General features: G+C 31.5%; 1 protein-coding gene across 1 annotated transcript in view; it reads right to left on the bottom strand.

Annotated features, from left to right (window-relative positions):
* Window positions 1-8,570: 8,570 nt before the first annotated feature.
* The window catches only part of MS3_00001869 (uncharacterized protein), a 50,853-nt gene continuing 35,956 nt past the window's right edge, over window positions 8,571-23,467 (bottom strand). The window contains exons 14-18 of the mRNA XM_051209374.1: window positions 21,175-21,469; window positions 20,250-20,345; window positions 17,215-17,310; window positions 14,556-14,634; window positions 8,571-12,273 (exon numbers count right to left, since the gene is read on the bottom strand). Of these exons, the coding sequence (XP_051074827.1) occupies window positions 10,619-12,273; window positions 14,556-14,634; window positions 17,215-17,310; window positions 20,250-20,345; window positions 21,175-21,469 (2,221 nt within the window). The 3' untranslated portion in view covers window positions 8,571-10,618. The remainder of the gene's footprint in view (window positions 12,274-14,555; window positions 14,635-17,214; window positions 17,311-20,249; window positions 20,346-21,174; window positions 21,470-23,467) is intronic.

Below are 23,467 nucleotides of genomic sequence, written 5' to 3'. Positions count from 1 at the left end.
AGGTATTATTCACCATGTAATATATGACTTCTTAAATCTTAGTTTTCACAATATACTAATTGTAAGACATATTTGTTACCGACTGATCTCAGTTGGTATTCAATTGGTGAATGATTCAGTAGACAGAATATCAAATATGTGTGATGATCACTGGTTGAAATTCGACTATCATTTAAACTCATTGTTTCAATAATATTTCACAGGTTGAAATCATGAGTCAATTGAAGCTAGATCACTATGGAAAACCTGGAAGCACTGGACGGCCGTTTCGTCCTAGTATGGGACTCCTCAGCAGTGCTCATCCACGATCCCGCACCCACGAGATTCGAACCCAGGACCTATCAGTCTCGCGCCAGGCGCTTAACCAAATAATCCTGGGTTCTAATCTCGCGGGGTGCGGGATCGAGGATGCGCACTGCTGAGGAGTCCCATACTAGGACGAAACGGCCGTCCAGTGCTTTCAGGTTTTCCATGGTGGTCTAGCTTCAATTGACTCATGATTTCAATCTGTCAATAATATTTATCTTAAAAATTAATTTATGTACAAAACGTTATCCACTTTATATTTACACATTAAACATACTACTAAATAAATATTTTCTGCTTATTTCACTTAATTAACAGTCAATATAATTTCTCTTTAAATAATGCCTATTTTAGACGGTATTTTTGTTGTTATTTCTGCTGTTAATTCCATATGGTTGTTACTGAATGACAACATTGTTATATAAGAGGATAATTTATATATTTGAATGAATATATGCTAATCTTATTATCATTATTATTATTATTATTATTATTAGGATTTAGTAACCGGTAGCTGACTAAATTTATCAGTGTATTCCTAAGCTACAAAGGAGGATATATATATCAGTTAAAGTATCAGACTTATTATGAAAATATAATGTAAAAACAAAAAAAAATTAATGGATGAGAAAAAGACAAACTCAACAAAGCACTGGATAATAAAAATATAAATCAATTCTTTTCTAATATTCTACTTTTCTTCATTTACTTTAACAAATTCAGTACAAAACTGTCATGTCATGTATAAAATTTTGTTCTGACAACTGATGAGTGACAGTTGTTTTTGTTGTTGTTTTTTATTCTTTTACATTGAAACCAATAATTCCTAATGGGTTTATTTTACGTATTTTCTATGCATGTCTATGTATTAGAGGAGGGGAGGTGGTAGTATAGAAATACGAAACAAATACACAAACTACACTTGTGTCAGATAATTTAGCCCATCTAATGACAAACAAATTCAACACTATCATAGTCTATCGAAATGTTAATTTTAAAATTTTCACTACGTACTCTTTACATAAATATTTTCTTCATCAGACGATCAATGTTAGGCTCCAAATACAAGAAAAAAGTGAGAGGATAGACATATCAAATTAGTGATAGTGTTGAGCTATTAAGCTTTGACTGAAATGATACTTTTTTAACTTCAGTAATTGTCTCTATGAAGTCATAATTTAAAAATACTAAATATTTGTCTACTGATTTAAATGTTTTAATAAAAATTGTTTAAATAAAGACGAATATTTTAGAAAAGAGTAGTTTTCTGATAGCACTACTATCACTACTAAAAGTATAGCATACTGAGCTTTGATTTCATGATATATTTACACTTTACTAATATTAATTTATTAAAGCTTTTTTCGGTTTGATATCACTATCAATACGTCTCACTTCTAGAACTAAACGCTCTAAAAAATTTAAGTGTTTTTTTTTCTTGATTTTATACAAAATTCGAGTTCGTTGTAAGTAGTATTAACAGTGGAAATGGTAAGAAGATAAGTAATCTCAATTTGTAGCATAAATAAATATTTGGTATGGTGTTTTGGATGATTTGAAGATAATTAACATAGTTTATTCAATGTGATCATTTTTCAGATCATTTATACTAGAATGAAAACAACTAGAAACCCAAATTACAAATCAGAGGGCATTGGAGTTTAAAACTTCTAAGGAAATGGACGAGCAATGACACCCTCTATGCATACGACGGACCTAGGACAGATGAGCCTATGTCAAAAGTATAACACCATTCACGTATTGAACATAGTAGGTCTTCAAACATAACAGCTTTCATTAACAAACAAAATATTTTCTATTTAAGTGGCTTTATAAAAGAAATGCTTGATTTTTTGAAAATCATTCGCATCATACTCACATTTAGTTGAGAATCAGAAAGCATTCAAGGGTATTTCACCTTAGTACTAATCGCTTTTTGATGTGATCAGTAGTTGTATTGCCCTAATACTATTAAAAATTCTTCAGAAAACTAACTAATTAAATGATGATTTTGCTTTCAGTGACAACTAGTTTTGGAGATGTATTTCCTTATGTTTTTGTGAAAAGAATATCATCATAACCTGAGGAGTTGACACATTGGAAGTCGACTTAGTGGTCCACAAAAATGATATTAGATGAGGAATGCAGTATATTAAAAGGTATCTGAGTTTGGTCATTTAAACCATCAAATTACTTTCAGCAACCAAATTTAGCATGAAAAACTTAAGTACTTGGGTTTAACTTGCGGATGAGTTGTATTTTCAAACTTTAAACAGTCACCAACTAAGACGATATATACACAAATATTGTTAGATAGATGAATAGACAAATAGATCAAGAAATTGATGAAGGCGATACCATGTACAACTTCTTGACAGATAGGTGTATGTATTAACATTATTTTCTTTATATGAAAAAGAAAACAAACTGTCATTCAATAAAAAACAACTTAGAATAAAGAAGGAAAATATTTCACTATATCTAGTAAATTTAGCTGAACAAGTAAATGACTTTGAGTGTGTATACGTGAATAAACTCATAATACATAAGTACAAGAGCGGAAAAAATACTTTAACATAATTAACTAGCAGAATATAGATTGACACAACCAAAACGATATAAATATAGACAACTTATAGACGTTCACAAATTGTAAAAATTAAATGATATAGTACTTAAGAAATAGACTGTTCTTTTGTCAATAGTTTAGTATAATAGAGAAAATGTTTAGTTATATACATATATACTTGTAATATAAATTAAGTAAATTGTACAAACTGATTAGTCTTGTTTTATATGAGCTTTCAGGTATCATTTAGTTAATGTCAACATAACCCCGATAACTAGTGAGATGTCAAGAGTAATTTATATTGCACTGGATTGTTTTCTCTCTCTAGTAAATGTTGCTTTTTGCTTTTTTCAAAAAACATGTATTACTGATTATGCTCCGGAAAACGCATATTCAGAAAGAAGTAATATTATTTATAAACGAGATAACTGGCTGATTGTTTGACAATCAACATGAAACGACTGTTTACAAAGTTGAGCTCACTTAGTTTTGAAGAAGTCTCTTCTATCAAAAGTTTTCGATCTCAATTATGTAAACAGGAACAAATGTCGATTAAATATAATTTACTTTCAAGAACTTTCATCTATTATAGTAACTATGGTATTTCTTTAAAGTTCTATTTACTTTATTCGTTGAGTTAATTGTTTTCAAATTGGATTGCTTGATATTTTGTATTTTATTCTTCATTTTACTAATTTTCTATGTAATTTGTTCTTTAATAAACTTTTGTAAATCAAGGACAATAAACATTGCGGGATGAAGTGAATTGATTTCATTTCGTATACTTTAAGTTTTCAACATACGTGCCGCTTTTTCTAAGTAAAGAATACGTTATGAGATAGTAACTGACTGAAGACAATGGTGGATGTGTCACTCAATTTCGTGGATTATTTAAAGTTAGACATTCACACCATTGGATGCCAGATTAGTGGTCTAGAGGTTAAGCTTTCGCGCGCGAGACTGATAGGTCCTGGGTTCGAATCTCGTGGGTGCGGGATCGTGGATGCGCACTGCTGAGGGGACCCACAATCGGACGAAATGGCTGTCCAGTGCTTCCAGGTTTTCCATAGTGGTCTAGCTTCAATTGACTCATGATCTCAACTACTGAAATTAAAGAATATGTATTTAAAATGTAATCTGTGTGTAATGTGCAAAACACTATGCAGTGAAAAATATTTATGATCACTTTTCATATTCATACAAGTTCAATTCATAGATGAACGGAATAAGCGAGAACGAGAGATCATGACCTAGATGAACATAGGAAATATATCATTTGTCATGATTATAGTAGACAATATGAATAAACTGGTAGTTATTACCAAAGAACAACCGCAAATTAATCATACCAATGGTAATAATAATAAAATTATTTGAAGATGGTATGAAAAAACACAATCTCTTGAACTGATATTGTTAAACGTTTTACTAGATAATATCAGCGTAATTAGAAATGAAAACTTGATGAAAATGAACAATCAAGGTGTTATGATCAGGAAAGACAAAAATGTTTGTAACAGTTACAGGTTAAGAAAACATAGGGGAATCGAATACCACGGTAGTGTCATATGGGTCACAAGTCATTTTTGTATACTTAGATTCGGTTTGAGATTACATTGAAGCTGTTGTTTTTGAGTAACGTAAGTCTTCCGTTATTCCGTCTATTTGTCACCTAGTTTTTATGAGTGCTAGAAATAGTAAAGTTATTTACTTAGGGTTAATCGGGCTTGCAGTAAACTCTAGCAATACATTTTGTACAATATAAGGGCACATTTTCATCAAAATAAGACATATACTAGGAAATTCATTAAAGATGAGAGAAACCGATTTTTTTTTCTTGGCACAAAACTCAAGAGTGTGCATTAATAGCTACAGACGATAACAAATCTATGACCTCATGGTTCAGTATCTATCAGGAAAACTTTAAACCATTAAATTAGAATTTAATGTTTAAATGTTCACGATATATCATCACCTCATGTCCAACCCTTAATGCCTACTATATTCTTTAACTAGAATAAAATATCTCCTTGAAGTCAGATCTCGAGCCACTAAAGTGGAGAGCCCTTTCAACAACATCGTTCGATCTAAACAACGACAACATTAAAGGGTCTCACAATTCCATGTTAACCCTACCTATGTTTCAAAGATTATTGAGTTACTATCAGTTTATAATGAAAAAAAATACCATTAAATTCATTTATTTTAATGAATATTAATAAAACTGGAAAATTTTCAATAAAATTATTTCATTGAAATTCATTTGTCTATATAGCATAAAGTATTACGTAAATTCATTCAATTAATATTACTTGACCGAATAATTTCATAATAAGTATTATTACATCTAAATGACGTCATACGAAGTGACGATAATAAAAAGAAAGATTGATTTCTGTATTAAATTCAGATAATCCCATATAATAATACTAATAATAATAGTAATAATAATAAGTGATAGTAATAATAATATAAAAGCCAGTCAGTTTACTCCCACCTGGTTGACTTATAGTGTATGGTTTAGTTTTTAGCAAGCATAAAAAAACGGAGTAATATTAATTAATTTCTCTTCAGAGATGTTATAATCAGCCAATAGAATTCAAAAGAAAACTTTAAGCAGATAGATTATAGAAAAAGTGATAATTTTAGATAAAAAAGAAAAAGAGAGGATTTTCCCATCTATACTTTGTGTATTTAAATACTAAAAGTAAATGTGATAAACAAGAAACTAACATTTGACGAGATAGTCAATATCATTGAATTATGTCTTGTTTGGTAATCGAAGATAGTTGGGCAGAAATCTAAGTCAAGCAGAGTTTCTAAACACCTAGCATCTTAAAATAGTTCAATAAATGACTAGTCATTCAGATTAGTGGCCACATTGAAACTTGAATAGGAGAATTCTACTAGGCACTGGTGATTATTTTGGTGTTATAATCTTTACATTAAAAAAGTATATATCTCCTAGACATGAATTCCTCATAAATGTATCCACCTATGATTCAATACCCCATTAAACCTAGAAATTTTGGATTTCATGCTCCGTATAATATCATTTGAACTATCATTAGATTATACAAAACAAACATAATATTTATGCACTCAATTACAGATAAAGATAATTAAACTATAAAACCAAACCTAACATCTCATTTGCAAGTTTAACGTAACTTGTTTGAAAAGTACAAAGTTTGTTACTTCGGTCTCATACAGAAAAAAAGCCATACATTGAATAAAAACCAAATTAGCTACTCATTTGATCATCTACTTGTTTGGATGAAAAATAACAGTAACTAAATTTGATGAAATATGATATACAGTAACAGAAACTTCTTATATAATTTATATAGTTTTAAAAAACTCTGAGATCAGTTTTGCCTACTGTCATAGTGGTTTGAATAGGTTCATCACTTTAGTTCATCTGACTTATATGTTTATTTGAACACTAACTAAAATGTAGGTTTACGGTTCATATTGTATAGTTGATCCATGGAAATCCATCAATGACGATAAAATTATGATTACCAATAATTGACGAATTAGCCAACACAAATCTATTTTCTAGAGTATTGTAGCAATTAGAATGAGAAGAACCGCTTCATTCTTGACACTAAACTTTGAAATCCAGAGCTTCTAAGGGACGGTGAGCTTTAAAGAAACGGCAAAAACACTTTACTGATGTATACCACCAGTCTCATAACTTATATTTAGAGCATCTTAAGTCTTTATTTTCTTGAAACTGTCAACTGAATATCAGTAAATAGAAAATTTATATCAGTGGCTTTATTTATGCTAATTCTTTTCCTGTTATGCAAGTCCATGGTTATTTTGAAATATTCAGAACTAGTAATAATTGACTTGGAGGAAAATCGATAAATGACCCTAGATAGCTACTATACACAACTCAAAATTGATTAACCCCAATATTTTTGCTTTAAGATAGAAAACAAGGTCGAAGTTCGATTCTAATCATTCGTCAATCAGGATACTAGTAGATTTTATGCTTATGATTGTTTTAGACAAAAGTCACAGCCCTTACCTAATAATACTTCAATTTTTAAATAAAAAAATCATTTTTAGTCGAGAACAGCTAATGTTATCACACTATTCTATGATACTAGAAGTTACTCTCCAAATTCAGTCAATTTTATCAGCACTAATTGGGTGTAGTCAATCAGTCAAAACGTAAAATCTGGTACGTACGTTCATCGGTTCTAGTTGCCACACTCCGTTAGCAATGAGGTGAAGTTGTGAGGCAAAATCATAGAATAGTAGAGCTAGTAACTGTATCAGTGGTTAGTGTGGTGTGTGCTACTTATATCGACATAAGTAGTATATGAAGTTAGTCAGGAACAGAATGTCTGGCAGCAGAGAGACTAGAGGATCGAGTAGTAAACAATGGAGCCAGAATGAAATTTGTATGAAAATGCAAGAACAATGAAGTCTGAGTCATGTTGAGACAATTGATGGACATTTTGCAAATTAAGCATTTACCATATGATTGTTAGATTTTATTAAGTTCTTTAATTTCCTACTAAGCACACTCGACTGTCCCACCTGTGTTCTTATTCACTACAATAGGAAAGATTAGGCGTCGAATGTACGACTTGAAAATATAAATTGGTGAAATAAAAATAGAAAGTTATTAAGAATTTGGAATCTCAGGATTTGGGATAAGACAAAGAACGGATGCGCCTTGAAAACAATTTTGAAGTATTTCATCCAAAATCTCTAACCACTGGTTACGGTGATCATGCGGACACTATCAGGTACTCTACAACTACTAACATGGCTGAGTTCAATTATTACTGACTTCATGGAATGATGCCATGTTTTGTTTTGAGTCAGTTGAACTGTTCACTAAAGTCTTCTGCCCATCTGTTCAATCTCCTGGATTGAGAGTGAATAATAGTCCCGTCTTTTTCCGAGATAGTTTTACTAACAGCTGAATATTTAATACGTTTCCTTGGTAAGCTTTCGCTGCTTACCACTGCTCACAATCATTAATAGGTTAGTGAGTTGTCGATTTTATTCTACTGGGTTTTCAGTGGTAACTGTATTAATTAGAACGACCTTTGAGTAAAGTGATTAGATAAAGACTTTCAATTTTCCTTGAGACCATAGGTTAGATCCCGTGCGGTGTAGTAGTTACGCATTAATACGAAACCTCAGAATAAAATGGAGCAGTTGTTAAATGTTCCGAACTTTTCAGTGACAATCTAGTTAGTGTCAGTGGTCATGATATAAGATATCTTGTAAATGGAAAACATCCCTGTTAATAACCCATTAAAATTCGAATAATCAATTTGAAGAAAGATTTCATTAAATACGGAGATATCTTATCTAGTTATATCGACGTGGCAGTTTAACTATTGGATTAATTCAGCTAGTGACCATCTTTAAGCTGAAAAACAACTGAGATACACACTAGGTGCACTACTTTTCCGTGACCCACTAGACGTTGAATGACCACGCATCCTAAAAATTTCAAAGTTTTGTTCAATAAAATAGATTACTTAGCGTTTAATGTGGAAAGAACTTTCCGCCTAAATTTCAAACAATAAATAATACCTGTCACACCGAAAATCATTGCCTATGGACATTAAAAGCCAGTGGATGAAGCCTACAAGGACTTTAAACAAGCTATTATTTTAATTTCATCATACTTTTCTCAACTTTAATAATCATTAGAGACCCACCATCAACATACATTTAAAGAATATAACCTGAAACGTTATGGAAAATATACAAGCTATTATTCTGGTGAGAATTTCATCTTCCTAGATGACTGAAATACAATCACTAAAATTTATGGAAGAGGGGGATCAGAAACATTACCTAATCAAGCTCAAATAATCCCATTTTACAATAACAATAATAATGTCTCAGTCAACACTTGTTACGAAACTGTAAAATAACTCTGATATAGCTGCAACAATAATACAGCTTGTTCAATAAACAGTAATATTTTCTCCAAAAAAAACATTGTGAAAAATTGATGCAACCCGGTTGGTTACACAATACATTTTACAAGCTGAAAAATTCAACTGATTGTTAAGATTATTTACAAGAATTCAGGCACAGTATAATGATTGTTTTGTTTTTTTAATTAGCTAAATGTTATTTAGATATACTTATAGGTTACATATACATAACCTATAAAACCTAACATAAATAAGTAACAAAACAACAACAACAAAAAAAAACAACAAGTGATCACACAAAAATTTATTTACTACAAAAGAAAAGGAAACTAATATGAATAAAATGCATCTATTATTATTTTATTTTCATAGAAATTTTTATCACATAAACTTTTAACTAGTCATTTGAATTATTCATGTCTGTTTGAAATGAACTTAGTTGAATGATGAGTTTCAATTTAAATTAATTGTCAAGTTAAAATTATTACAATCTGACAACATTTTGAATTAATCATGTTACATACATAATGTCATTGTGTATTGGTCTTTACGTTTTTATTCACTTCTTGATAGTTTAATGGATAATAATTTTTGAATTAACTTGACAGTAAACGAATTAATAATTGGGGTGGGGGGTGGGTGAGAAGCAAACAAAACAAGGGGAATAGTAGGCTAAAACAAATCACTGTATATATACCATATTTTCAATCATTAAATATGAAATATACAAAATGGAATAATGAGATAATAGTAATAAGATTTTGTTTTTTTGTAAAATCACTCCATTATGTATACGATTCATCTAGTAACCGTAATGACACTAGTAAATAACAAAAAATGATAACAATAATTTGAATTTCTTTGAAATGTACTTTACACAATAATACATTTCAATGTTTGTGTTCTTTTAAGAAAATGTAAGTCAAATTACAAACAATGCACCTTTCCTGTCTGTATATGCTTTGCATACATACGGACGAAATAGGAAAGGAAGGGTGAGATGAAAGGGAAATATGAAAGAGTTGCGGATATGACACATTTTAGGGTCTTAGCAACGGTGATAATAAGAATTATAAGTGGATAGCAAAAACATAATGACAATATCTATGTAATCAAGACAGAAAAATTAAAGATAATAGGCTTTCTTCCCGTACATAAAAACATTCTCTTAAAAAAAACCCGAAATCTGCATACTTCATACATCTTGAAAAATAATTAGTATCGTTATCATTATAGCGAATAAAAGAATTTGGTTTGATCATTTGCTTGCTTTTACTTGTTTGTTTACGTGTTTTTCAATAACAAGAAGTTAATCAATCAAGGGTAATTTAATAGGAATGGTGATGATGACGATTTGATGATATTCATGAGATGATAAGAGTGATAAACAAAATTTCATGTGCATCAGATAAGTAATAATTAGAAGAAGGAACAATACACATAAAACATTATCATAATATAAATAATGATCATAATGTGAGTTTATTTAGAAAGACACAAGAAAAACATTGAAATATGGTTATTTCTGTTGCCGGTTTACTGGTTTTATTCTTAAAAAAACAAACAATAAAACTCAAAAGTGTGTACAGTGTCATGAAATAGTGCAAAACATACGAAAGTATGATTGTGCGTATTATTCTCAATGTATCTGAATACAATTAAACGCACGCACGCACATACCCACACTTATTGAGGCGAAATGTAAAATGAAAACCAAATAAACAATCGAAAAAATACCTGAAAAAAGTCAAACAAAACAAACATTCCAATGTGAAACAAAAACATAACTCTCTCAAAGAAAAGAAAATTTCCAAAATATTTAACCTGTTTGTTCAAGGTTTTCATTTGATGTTGATGGAGGCACTGGTGAATTTGTGTCGACTGTATTAATTGATTCCGGTCGATCTGTGGTAGTAGTAGAGTGTTGTTGATTTTGTCGACGTACACGATGACGGTGACGATGGTGACAGTGGTGGCGGTGTTGACGTCGACATCGGTGGCGATGTCGATTTTCCCAATATCGTGGCAAATTAATCAATAATGAGTTAGGTGACGTGCCTGTTTCCATTGATTCTTTAATTTTACTTAGAAATTCACTTACAGTAATATTATTGTTATTATCATTACTGACAGATGAAGACTGAGCTATTTCAGGTTGTAGCGTTTGTATTGTAGTTAAATTTGGTATATTTGTATATAATCGTTGCCATGCATGAAATAAACTATTCAAAAATACGGGTTTACCATCTTTATTAGCGCATAACATTAACCAATCCCATGTACTACGTAATATCTGATCTGAATCTAATTCTTGTAAGAAAGGTAATAAAATTTGACAAAATCCGGTTTCCCAATCTCGACGAGAATTTGACGTTGAAATGGTAGAGTGAGAAAGGTGATGAGAAGTAGATGGGAGATTTCCATTATTGGCATTATTATCATCGTTTTTATTATTGCTATTGTCCGTATTATTATTAAAAATATTCTGTGTTGTATTGTTGTTGATTTGTTCTGAACTATTCAGATCAAGACATTCTGTACTTGAAACATCATCTGGATTTGAACCTATTTCACATTTTTGACTAGATGAAGATAATGGACTAAGCAAATCTGAATCTGTCATACCTGAATGTTGCATTTCCGCTGTAGTACCACGATCTTCGTCATGTTCTTCGTCAGCTAATGGAGCTCGATCACTTATCGTTAATGTGGGTGATAGAGAACTTAGTGTAACAGCGTGTTGATTTATATCTTCCACATCTTCATCAGTACAACTAGGCGATGACATACTACACATATCAACTATAACTGATTGATGTAAATTTGTCAATTCAGTACCAACACTGGTTTCACCTACACATGATGAGGTCGAAGAGGTACCAGATGACGATGATGATGATGACGATGATCTTGAATGTGAAGATGGTGATCGAGTAATTTCAGTGGATGGTTCATTAAGTTGTCTTTCTTGCTCATTTATTTCTAATAGTTCGTGATTATCTGACATGGAAGGTGAAGTTGCTTGCCATGATCGATAATATCTTCGTCTTCGAAGTGTACGTAATCTAGATTGATCAGTGTTGTCATTATCATCATTTTCATCAATATTGAAAGATATAGCAGTATCAGAAGTTTGAGGTACAATAGAAGTTTGTTCAGATGATATATTTTCACTGATAAAATCATCACTGGCTTCTACAATTATGTCTTGATTTTCATTTTCTTGCTGTTGTTGTTCTTCTTCCTCAACTTCTTCTTCTAAAGCATTTTGAGCCATACATGTTGATGTTTCACAACGATTTATACTACAAGATACTAAAGATGTTGATTGATTGCCTAGATCTTGTTTTTTTCCATGATGATGGTGATGATGATGAGTTTCATGACGATGATGTTGAACTCTTAAACGTCTACTATGCGATAAAATATATGGTTTATGTTTCACCTTAAATGCGCTCAATAATCCACAAGAATCTGGAATTAAAAATAACCAACATTATTTATTAGAGTATATAAAATTGATGAGATATTTGAAGTCGGGAAAACGAACGCTAAATTTGAAAATGAATGACTTTTATATTATTTCACATAAGACGACCAGTGTAAATACATTTGTATTGTGCTCTTTCTGTAAGCTATCCACTTATAAAAACTGTCTTCTGATCGACTAAGAACTACACAAAACTTCATTGTGAATATATTAAGTTCATACTATAATCTACTTTTAACATACTAGTTATTAAAATAAGAAGTGAATTTTTTAAAATGGAAATATTCTATACTCGATATGAATAAAATAAATAAACTTGTTACTATGATTATAATCTTGTTCTAAATCTTGGAAAAGTCAGTATTGAAAATGTATTCTCATGTTAGAACTTTTCTAATTTCTATTAGCAGGGATTTTAATCCTGTTTTTATTTTTTTAAAATTTTTTTTTAGATTTTATAACTTTTGTAAACGAGGAAATTTATAAAATTAAAAAAGAGTTATTTCTGTCAATCTCACATGGAAAAAAGTAATTGGCGGATAGTAAATTTAATCACTTTTCATACATAGAATATAATAAAAAGTTTATACAAAGAAAAAAAGCAAGATTGAATCAACTGGTAGTGATATATCTGATCGAACGAATTCAAAATAAATAATAATAAAAAGATTCACAATATGTCACAACTAATGGAAACAATGATGTCATAGCAATTTCACTTGATCGTCTATTGAAAACTATTCTAACATCATTAGTTTTTTTCCCCTGAAAATATAACAATATTGACTTAAACAAGAATTGATCAATAAAGCTGATTAGAAAATTTCAAAACTTGGTTATTCTAAGAATATTTAAGGAGCAAATAGAGATATAAACTATTTAAGACATGTAAATGTGTAGTGGTTCAACTTAACATAATTTGTACACCGGTATATCGAGAGATGTGCATATAGATGAGAACAACAACAACACGAAGATCAAAATAACAGTAGAAACAGTAGTAAGAAACCAAAGGAAAAGTAGGACGAGTCAGGATGTGAACAAAGAACAGTAAATTTAGGAAGAGATAAATAATGAATTCATTCATATTCTTAACCCACATGCAATCTCACATAGGCTTTATCCTAAGTTATGTCGTGAGGGAACTGAGTTCCTTGGGTTATTTCTACAAGACAACCGTGATTTGAGACTAAGAACCACATCTGGATGACATTGCTAAATAATACTTACTGTATTACAAATTTATTTGTTTCCGCTACTTTCTCTTAACTATTTTCCTTCTACATTCCTCCTTGGTTTTTTCATTATAGTTATATATATATATCGGGTGAAATTTCCACAAACAGTTATTTGAGAAAATTCCCCACAATACATATTGCACAATACAACCATAACATACTTATTATTTTATTCTGATACGAAATACAATGTGACGCGCTAATCATAATGAGCGGAAAAGTGCATCAACCTCATAGATGTACTCCAATTAAATACTCCTGGTTGAGCGAAAGCTCGTGGAGAATCATCGTCGAAAATGCCAAACGGTATTCAAAAAAGCTTCCCACTTCACCAGCTTTTAGTTAACTTTGTCATAGAAATTTTTTCTGAGATAACACTCTTGTCAATCAACCTTTCAAGAGTTGATCTACCAGGAAATCCACTTGTTGACTTAAAATATCCAGGGGACACTTTCTTTTGGTCAAGACGCTGACAAAATACACAATATTCTTACCACCTTAAACAACAATGCAAGCATGCTTGGAATATGATTCTCTCTCAAAATGCAAAATATTGCCTCCAAACTGGTCTATTTCTATGCGTGTCGATTACTTCTTCTATCTTGGAAGTTTCGTTAGGTCTTGTGATTGGTGTCTGATAAAATCTCAGCACAGATTCAGAAAGGTCAGCCAACTATTCCCAGCTTGCATGGCTAGTAGCGTGGGTGCGATATCCATCTGCTAACCAAAAAATGAGTATAGTGGTCAGTAGTTCGTTCCGTTCTACTTTATGGGTATTAAACATGGCCATTAAGAATATAGGTTATTCGTAGGTTACTAGCATTCGACCATAGGTGCCCTCGAAAATTAAAGAACGTTGTATATAAACGTATAGATTAATACATAAACCCGAAGAAAGTATAATTAAACATTTGTTTAAATTTATATTGTCAACTAAACAGGACGATAACTGAACAACTGATGTTTCATATATATATATATATAAAGAAAATAAGACATTATTCATACAGTAATATATTTATACTTACCGAGACATTCAGTTTGTAAGCCTAAAAGATTATAAGTTGCAGTCAATGCAGCAGCTTTTGTGTAACTATTTTGTGAACGCTATGAAAATTAAAAAAGTGTAAAACTGAAATTAGTAAAACTTAATCACAAGAAAAAAACGGGACGACATTTTGAAGAAATTAAGGTAGGGAATAATAATAGTAATAATCCACATATATAAGTTTTATCAACCGAAAAAAAAGAAAACGCAGGAAAAATATAAGGATAAATGAACATTTTGGTTTATAATATACACAGGAACTAGGCTGATTCCTTTATGTATTCATATTTTTGATTCCGTTCCTATTAAATAATAATAGTTGACTTATTTAGAGAGTTACACTCTTAGGCCAACACACTAATTCACACAAACACGGTTTTTTTAACCATTATCTACTATCATCGGAGACTAAGGAAAGAAAAGAGTGTATGGTTGAATAATATCTTCTAAGGATTTGACATTTTGATAATAACAAATAAACTATTTAAACTTAACATTTAAAAAAGTCATACAATTCTAGTCAGCAGTAACAGGATTATTGTATGACAAGAACCAAGTGAAAATTACAGTTCATCAATCGATATTAGTCTAAAATCTGCAGAAAGGATATACACAGAATATTCGACTTTTAAAAGTGAAATGCGCTAGACAAAAGCACAATGCAAGCCTCTGATATAAGATTAGGCTGCCTAATACAGTTCTTAGTTAAACAAACATAGAAAACTGGTAAGTATTAAATAGCTGTTTCCTCAACTATTTCCAAAAATCCCACCAAACTAACAATCATATACTCATTAATGGTCAATTTCGAAAGTGATTCTTGGAGTTCATGTGTGAAGCTATGATTCGGGGAAGTATAATGACATCTATAATCACCCCCACCAACGGCATGGGATGGTGCTGATGCGTCATTGCAAATTGAGTGTAGATTATAAACTTCGGTAAGAATTTATTTATTAGTAAGTATTTCGTTGTGATTAGATTATTTAAGAGGTATCTTATTTTTCAAATCAATTTCGAAGTAAAGTTGAGTGATTATTTTTATTTCAAAAGTACAAACTTAATGTATAATACGTGTATAAAAAAACTGATGCTATACAAGAACACGAAAAATTTTATTATTTAAAAATTGATAAAGTGTTTTCAAGTATCGAAACGATGACACTAAATGAAGGTAACGCTTTAACTTTATGTTTATATGTTGTTCAATTCGTTTAAATAGCCGGCTCACTGAAACGAAAATAGTAATATGATGTAAGGCTCAGAAATTTTTACTCGTTCATCAGATGATACTTCAATTTCAATAAGAAACAACAACACCACGTGATCAGTTACTTTTAATTTTCGATAATTCTGAGGCAGAATAAAGCATCATCATCATTATCCATACCAAAAATTCATTCAAAACATATTAATTTTTATAAACAGAGATGGATGGTGACTAGAAGTGGAATCCAATACACGCATTTCGTTCAATACAAAAATGAACCAAAGTTCACCGCATTACACAAGCTATTGGCCATCTGGACTCAGTAGATAGGTGGATAACGTGACGGCGTTTGAAGCGAACGGTACTGGGTTCGCCTCCCCGAGTGAGCATCAATTCTGGTATGTACGTACATGCAGCTGACGAGATAAAAATAGGACGAAACGCGAATCCTGGATTTCACTGCTAGCTACCATCCATCTCTGCTTATGATGCTTGTGACTTAAGGCAGTATCGAGGCAACTCGAACAGGATGCACATATGCCAATAAGTGACTGGTCTATGGAATCCTAAGCATCACTGAGAAGAGTCAAAAAACAACCAATACGTTTTAATTTTTGTTTCTCAACACACTGTCTTCCAACTCAGCATTACCTATTCATTAATTATTTTCCATTTGGAAACAAAACTTGCCTTAAATAGTTGATTTCGTAGGAATATAGGATATGAAATTGTTAAAAATATCGGTTAATATATTCAAAAAAATAAATTGATATGAAAAATACATCATTTATTTTTTGTCGAGAAAGTGATGAAGGTCGGGATAAATATAAACAAATTTCAAACAATAATTCACCAGACTATGTATATATTGGCGAATATACTATGGTTTTTTGTATCGGCAATCAAACACAGTAAGAACGAATGTTTAATTTATTAGCGGAAAATTTAATGTTTAGATTCTAGTGAACATTGCACGAAGTTTTACAGAAGATTAGACTAACGCGGTTAAGGAGAATATAACCGATTAATCGCTGATTGGTGAACAATACTCCGTTTTTCTAGTCCTCTAGCGTTGATCGAATTTTATTGATCAAGTTGCAATGTGGCTACTAATGTAACTGATTTGACAACAATTTTCAAATTCTGTACTCATTAGAAAATAATAAATACACTTAATAGGTCGTAGCAGTGGTCTATAGGTTGAGTTTGATCTCCTGGATCCGAACCGTACTGAACTTCCTTCGGTTTGAACAACCGGGTGGTATCACTAGCCCTTACAACTAGAATGTGACAAAACAACAAACATGTAGAGAGTTTATCAATTAAACTTGTGCGATAAAATACATAACTTGATAAATTTAATACCAACGAAAAAAAGAGAAAAAAATTGAAGTGATAGAAAAACATTGAAATAAAAGAAAGAAATTACCATAAATAATGTGAGTTTTTCAACTAAATCTCCATTTCTATGAACTTCGCATCGTGCAGTTCGACCAGTGGCAATATGTGCGATCACAAGTACAGCCTGTAATACGAAATAAAAACCAGCATTTAGATTATAAGCAGTTTGAAATAATTTTGTTTAATGAGAATAAACAACCAACCAGAATAAATTGTCCAACTGTACACAAAATAATTCATCAACTAGGGGAATCGCAGTTAACTATCAAAATATAAATTGTATGCATAGTGTAACCTAAACTTTTGACATTTATTTATCTTGGAATAACATTAAAATAAGTATGTGGGATTTACTACTGAAATACAATTTAAATTAAAAATATTTATGAAAATGCTGTGAACTGATGAATTTTAGTATTGTGCAAAAACGGTATCATGGAGGCATTCGCCTTCTTAGAATAGATTTTTAAATTTAGGTATAAATGATGTACTTTGATCCTCCATCGCAGTTTAAAATTAAGAATAGAATAGGAACGGAATAATTAAGGATAAAAATTTATATGGAATTATAATGCAACTCATCTTACAGGGAAATACAATGAGATTAATAATCAGTAAAAAATTGTAAATATCCTGGACTTCAATAATTTTTCTGGTGAACTGAGCACCAGCCAAAGTCTCCGAGAAAGAAGAAAAACAATTTATTATTATATAGAATATATGATAGATATTGACATAGTAGTTTCACATTATTATCAAGGTAAAACAGAAGAATTACACTGAATCCTAAGAAAACATACTCCGAATATACAACGCAGTTAAATTTATTTCAACATAGATCAGTATATCTGATATGATGTGATTACAACAAATGGCGGGGGCAATGGGATTTTAGAAAAAAAAAAAGCCACATCAAATTATTTTGAATTTACATTTGTTGGGCGATGATTTAGAAAAAGTGAAGCAGAAAAATAAAAGAAATTTTTACTACTGCGGGTCAAATCCAAACACTTTTGCAGCAGCAACAGCAGTTTTTTAAAAATCAGTTGGAATTAAAAGAAAAAATTACGAATCATTCACATTTTGGAGATATGGCGGAAATTGGTGAACTGATTTCTAAGTTGCATACAGAAACGGAAAGTATCTCCGGATTGAATAAATATCTCGGTAAACGGCTGTATGAACCCGTGACAAGCAGTGAATTAGACAATATGATATTCATACATGATCCTCTCAGTGATAGAGTAAAAGCCATTTTAGAAACAAAGACCAGAGCTGGTTCCAGTCCAGAATGTTGGTCTAGTGAATTGTTCGTTTTTTTAGCCGCTGTGATCTTGTCTGGTTGCGTAGTTGTATTCTAGGTTCCTGTTGAGCTTTTATTTTGTCAGCTGGAAATTCCATTAATATATCCTAGCAAGTTTTCCAGACAGAGCGTCTTCACAATCTTGTCTTTCTGTATGATTACTGTATCTCGTTCACATGAGTTCACCCACGTTCACTTCATTCATACTGCTACTGTTCTTCTTACCGTTCAACTCGCCTATCGTGGTTTGTAATCATGGAAATCTCGCACTCAACTGCTTCATCTGCATGAGAACTTCTGGTTTTGACGTCACTGTTAATTAAACTGTGACTTCTTTATTTTCACTTCCTACAGACTGAATTAAGGAGTAGTATCGTGAAATACCAGGTGGTACTTTGGAATCCTAAGATTACACATAAAATTCGTCTAATAATAGTGTAGAATATGAAAATCTATTAATAAAAGCCAACCACACAGCCTCTGATTATCCACCGCTAGAACTTTCGGTTGTGTTTCCGATACTTTAGTATTAAGTGTAAAGTGTGGTGCATTTTCGTTGAAAATTCCACCTCAAACCCGAAACTTTACTGTATCGTTTTGATCCTTTACCTCGAGAGAAGTTACAATGGATATATCTACAACAGAAAGTTGTGGATACATCCGGTGGGTCTTTTCAAGTTTAAGAAAAACGAAAATGCTGAGGATTCGAATAGGTTAAATCATCCAGTTTTACTATTTATCAGTGGAAATTATTCAGAAAATCATATCCAACATAGTGAAAACTATGATACCAATGGACTTAGACGCACAATAAATATCGCGTTTTCTCATACCTACCACTATACATTATAAAAAAAATTGGGAGGTTTGATAGTAACATGTTTAAACGTGTTTATATTTACTAATTACTCAATAAGCTTTTTTTCGTTCACTACTTAAACCTGTTTACACATGTAAATAATATATATTTTCAGAGTCATGAAAACGTTAGGAATTCACCTTCCTTTCCATTATTATCAGTAGTAGACCGTAGATTGATTAGTTCACTTAGAATCATAAAATAAAACTCTTCTGATAGTAATATTCACAAAATCAAGTTTCTGTTGAATGTCGCCTACACATTTATGAAGATCGAATATATATAAACAAAATGGTCCGAGTTTCTGTTACATTTTTTTTACTTACATCCACAGTACGATTATTCGGATATCTGAACATAAACTACTTCATGCTCCAGTGATGACTGATTAATTGGGTTATATTTCCGAACTGAAACTTGAAAAATGCTTTAAAAATTGACTCTCCATGTGATTCCAAACTTCAATGCAAATCACCATATCGGACGAATTTTCACAAAATAAATAAATAAACAATATTCATATTTACACTGGTGATAAGTATTTAGGGGTATGTATTTCTCATAATTCCAAACAATGGACTAAACCATGACGAAGAGTGAGACAGATACTCACGTAAGATACCAGAAGGTGGTCATATTATAAACCTAAACTGACTGTAGTTGAAAGCGTAAACCAATAGATCACGACTCAATACTCCTTATGAGACCTGGAGTAGGTCAGGGGTTCGATCCATTGGCGGAGTCACTTGTACACGTTATGCACCAGATTCAGACTAGAATTAAACGAGTTATTTTATATTCCCTAGTTTTTAGTTTGTGACGAAAAAACAAACTGAGTAACATATCTTTAAAAGTTACAATCTTACATAATAAGAAACATTATTTTATAAATTGAGCTAACCTGTTCTTTGACGGGTTGAGGATAGTTCGACTCCAATACAGCAATTATAAATTGAGTGATATTCCACCAATGCTCACTCACTACAGTGTCTATGAACTTGAGAAAAGATTGAGCAAAGATAAAAATGCTGGATATATATATATATATATATATATATATATATATATATATATATATATAATGAGAAAAGATAAACAAAAGGAGTATTTCGATGTTAAGACTATCGGCAACTGATAATTTTCGACTGCTTACACTATAGAAGTTGACATTTTAGAGTAGTTAAGAAAGAAAATTAATTTACACTGTACTTCCACAAACCTTAATCTTTATGCGACTAAACTGATTGTACAGTATAAATATTTCAAAAAATCACACTTTTATATGATACATATTCCTAAGGCTTTAACTTCAAAGTGCGTTGAGAAGAGACTAGACAATAAACAGGGATAAAGTGAAATAGAAGAGTAACGATGTTTTGTAGGTGTGATTGTTGTGCTTCTGTATATGTATCAGTGATCCTGAATAAAATCTTATAATGGAAATCCTTATTCACATGAAGAGTGAAAGTCAAGTGGTTTCCAACTTGGCAAAATCAACACAGAATGTGACTTTATTGCCCGAGAAGTATAGGAGACTAGTTAGATAAAAAATATTTAGTTTAAAAAATTCAGTGGTTGAAGCATTCTGCTCTTAATCGATCACAGATCCTTAACCTCATTTCATTTAATGCAGTTTCGCCGCCCTTTTACTAACATCAACACTCATACATTAAGAGTGTGGATTAAACCCAAATATGTCTGTACCTGGTAAATTATTCGAACCAAGTCTTTCAACCAAATTAATTAGTATTTAGCACTATTAAAAAACACTATTAATGAGATCATTATTATAATCAATTCAACAAAATGGACATTCTGAAACTTACTTGTTCATCACGAAGTAGATTGCGTAAAAAGCTCAATGTTTGATAAACAATTAAAATATGAATTTGTGCACTATTTTTAGAAAACTTAAACTTAGATTGTGTATTATTCGACAAAAATAATTGATGCTGATTATAATGATGAGTAGTATTGGAACGATTTAATAAATTTAAATTTGTTTGGTATTTCTGTTTCGAATGATCATTATTGATTTTTTCACTGCTTTGATTAAATTCACCAATATATTTAATTTCAGTACTTTGATGTGATACCATAATTCCTGGTATTACAGGAACTCTGTAGAGAACAATAATAATGGTTTTAAAAAATGAGAAAATTATTCATAGCTTTAAAAGTTAGCTTTTCGAGGAGATTGTTTTGTCACCAATCGACATCAACTGAAGGATCATTGGAAACCAGGGAGTTTTGGACAGTTGTTTTATTTTGGCTTCAAACTTTTCAGGGAATGCTCACATACAATCTCCGCCAACAATCGAATCTTGAATATTTTAAGTCCTAAGCAGTAAGTGAGTTACTGCCAGATTATAGTGTGAAAACACAAAGCTATAACACTGGAGCATTCATCATCCAAAGGTCCCCGATTTCCAGTGCTTCTTCAACTAACATTAATGATCCATGATGAAGACTATGATCTTTTTTACTGAACCAATCTCTCTAAATTTTTCTATAAACCACCAAACGAGAAAAATATATCAGTTTACTGTTTACTTGATTCAACTGTACAGAGTACTATTTTTTCTACTATTTTTGTAACACTTGTTTGACAGAAGAGGAAGAGTTATCACCTCTTCCCTCTGTCAACATCTCATGACAATTATATTAAGACAAATACAAAAGTGAAAAACAAGTACATATATTCACTTCTAAACATGAAGTTTGATTTTCTTCTGTAATTGTTGTATGTATTCTATATGTATGTCTCTCTTTACACAGATTCACTGAATAGTGACAGTTTAAAATAATGAACACAATTTGTTGTATGATTTGTAAAGAAAAACAGAATGAATAACAAAGTGTATTACTCTTCCCCAATATTAATGTATCAGGAAATATATTTTTTTAAATTGACTAATAAATAGTTTGAATAAGGGTGGTTATTTGGAGAGGCTTGTGTAGATGAGTAAAGTAAATTTTATTTACAAATAATTTGTGTCATTATTCGTATTTTTTATAACTTCATTTAATTTGTTTAGGTTAACTCTAGAAGTTTCTGTACACTTTCAACATGTCACACTGATTAATATTGATAGAATATACATATTACCCAAATCACTCATTGTTCTAACTTTATCAGCTGCCACACCTATAGGTTACTAATACACTTGTTACATACCTTTATAGCTTGTACTTTACAACGTTGCCTTGGCAAACATATGTTTGTAAGAGTATATTTCAAACTTTGGAATGACCTTCACCTCACCATCATTGTGGTATCAATTTTGGACCTTGGGAACACCAGAATTATTTAGTGAGCTAACGTTTCATTTTGTTTTTCATCTCATTTCAATATCGTGAGTAACGGTTTATTCTGACTGACCTCAAAAACTTGAACGGACATTAACCACTATTAATGCTGTTTCTGAGGTCAGACACCCAAGATACGTAGTAAAAGACTCAAGGTTCTGGTTTACCCAAATTGAAGCTCTGTTTTAAGCATGAGAAATTTGATAACAGGCGACCAGATATGCACAAATAGGAGGTGAGTTACCGATCGAAATTGCCGCACAAGTTGAAAAGCTAATTGACCAAGTGCCGGAAGACACCCGGTACGATAAACTCAAGGCAGCAGTAATTTGACGTAATTTAGTCTCCGATCAGAACAAACTAAAACAGTTATTAACCGCGTGGATACTTTCAAGTAGGAAACCATCACAACTATGATATATAAAACAACCAGTGGGGTCATATAAGTTAGATGAAGAGGTATTACAGCAAATGTAGCTCCAACAGTTGCGTACAACGTACGGCAGATCCTAAGTGTATGAGGTCAGTCAATCACTCTTGAGGACCTGGTCGATATGATGAACAAAATGATGGAGATGTACCCAGACCGTCGTAATCTAAATACGTAAAACTGTCATTGGGACAAGCACATGTGGAATGGCAGCACCTCAACAACTGCTTGATTTATCTAATAAATCACTAGTTTTACAAGTAATTGAATCCGAAATCCACGGGAGATGCATTAGGTCATCATCTGGAATCAGGTCATTCTTCAGACCTCATTTCAGACATGCCCAAACCAACGCCAGGAATTTGTTTGTTGAACAAAAT

The sequence above is a fragment of the Schistosoma haematobium genome, chromosome 1 (assembly GCF_000699445.3).
Source record: "Schistosoma haematobium chromosome 1, whole genome shotgun sequence".
Taxonomy (NCBI): Eukaryota; Metazoa; Platyhelminthes; class Trematoda; order Strigeidida; family Schistosomatidae; genus Schistosoma; species Schistosoma haematobium.
The sequence above is the reverse complement of the archived record's forward strand: the minus strand, read 5'-3'. Positions and strand labels throughout refer to the sequence as shown.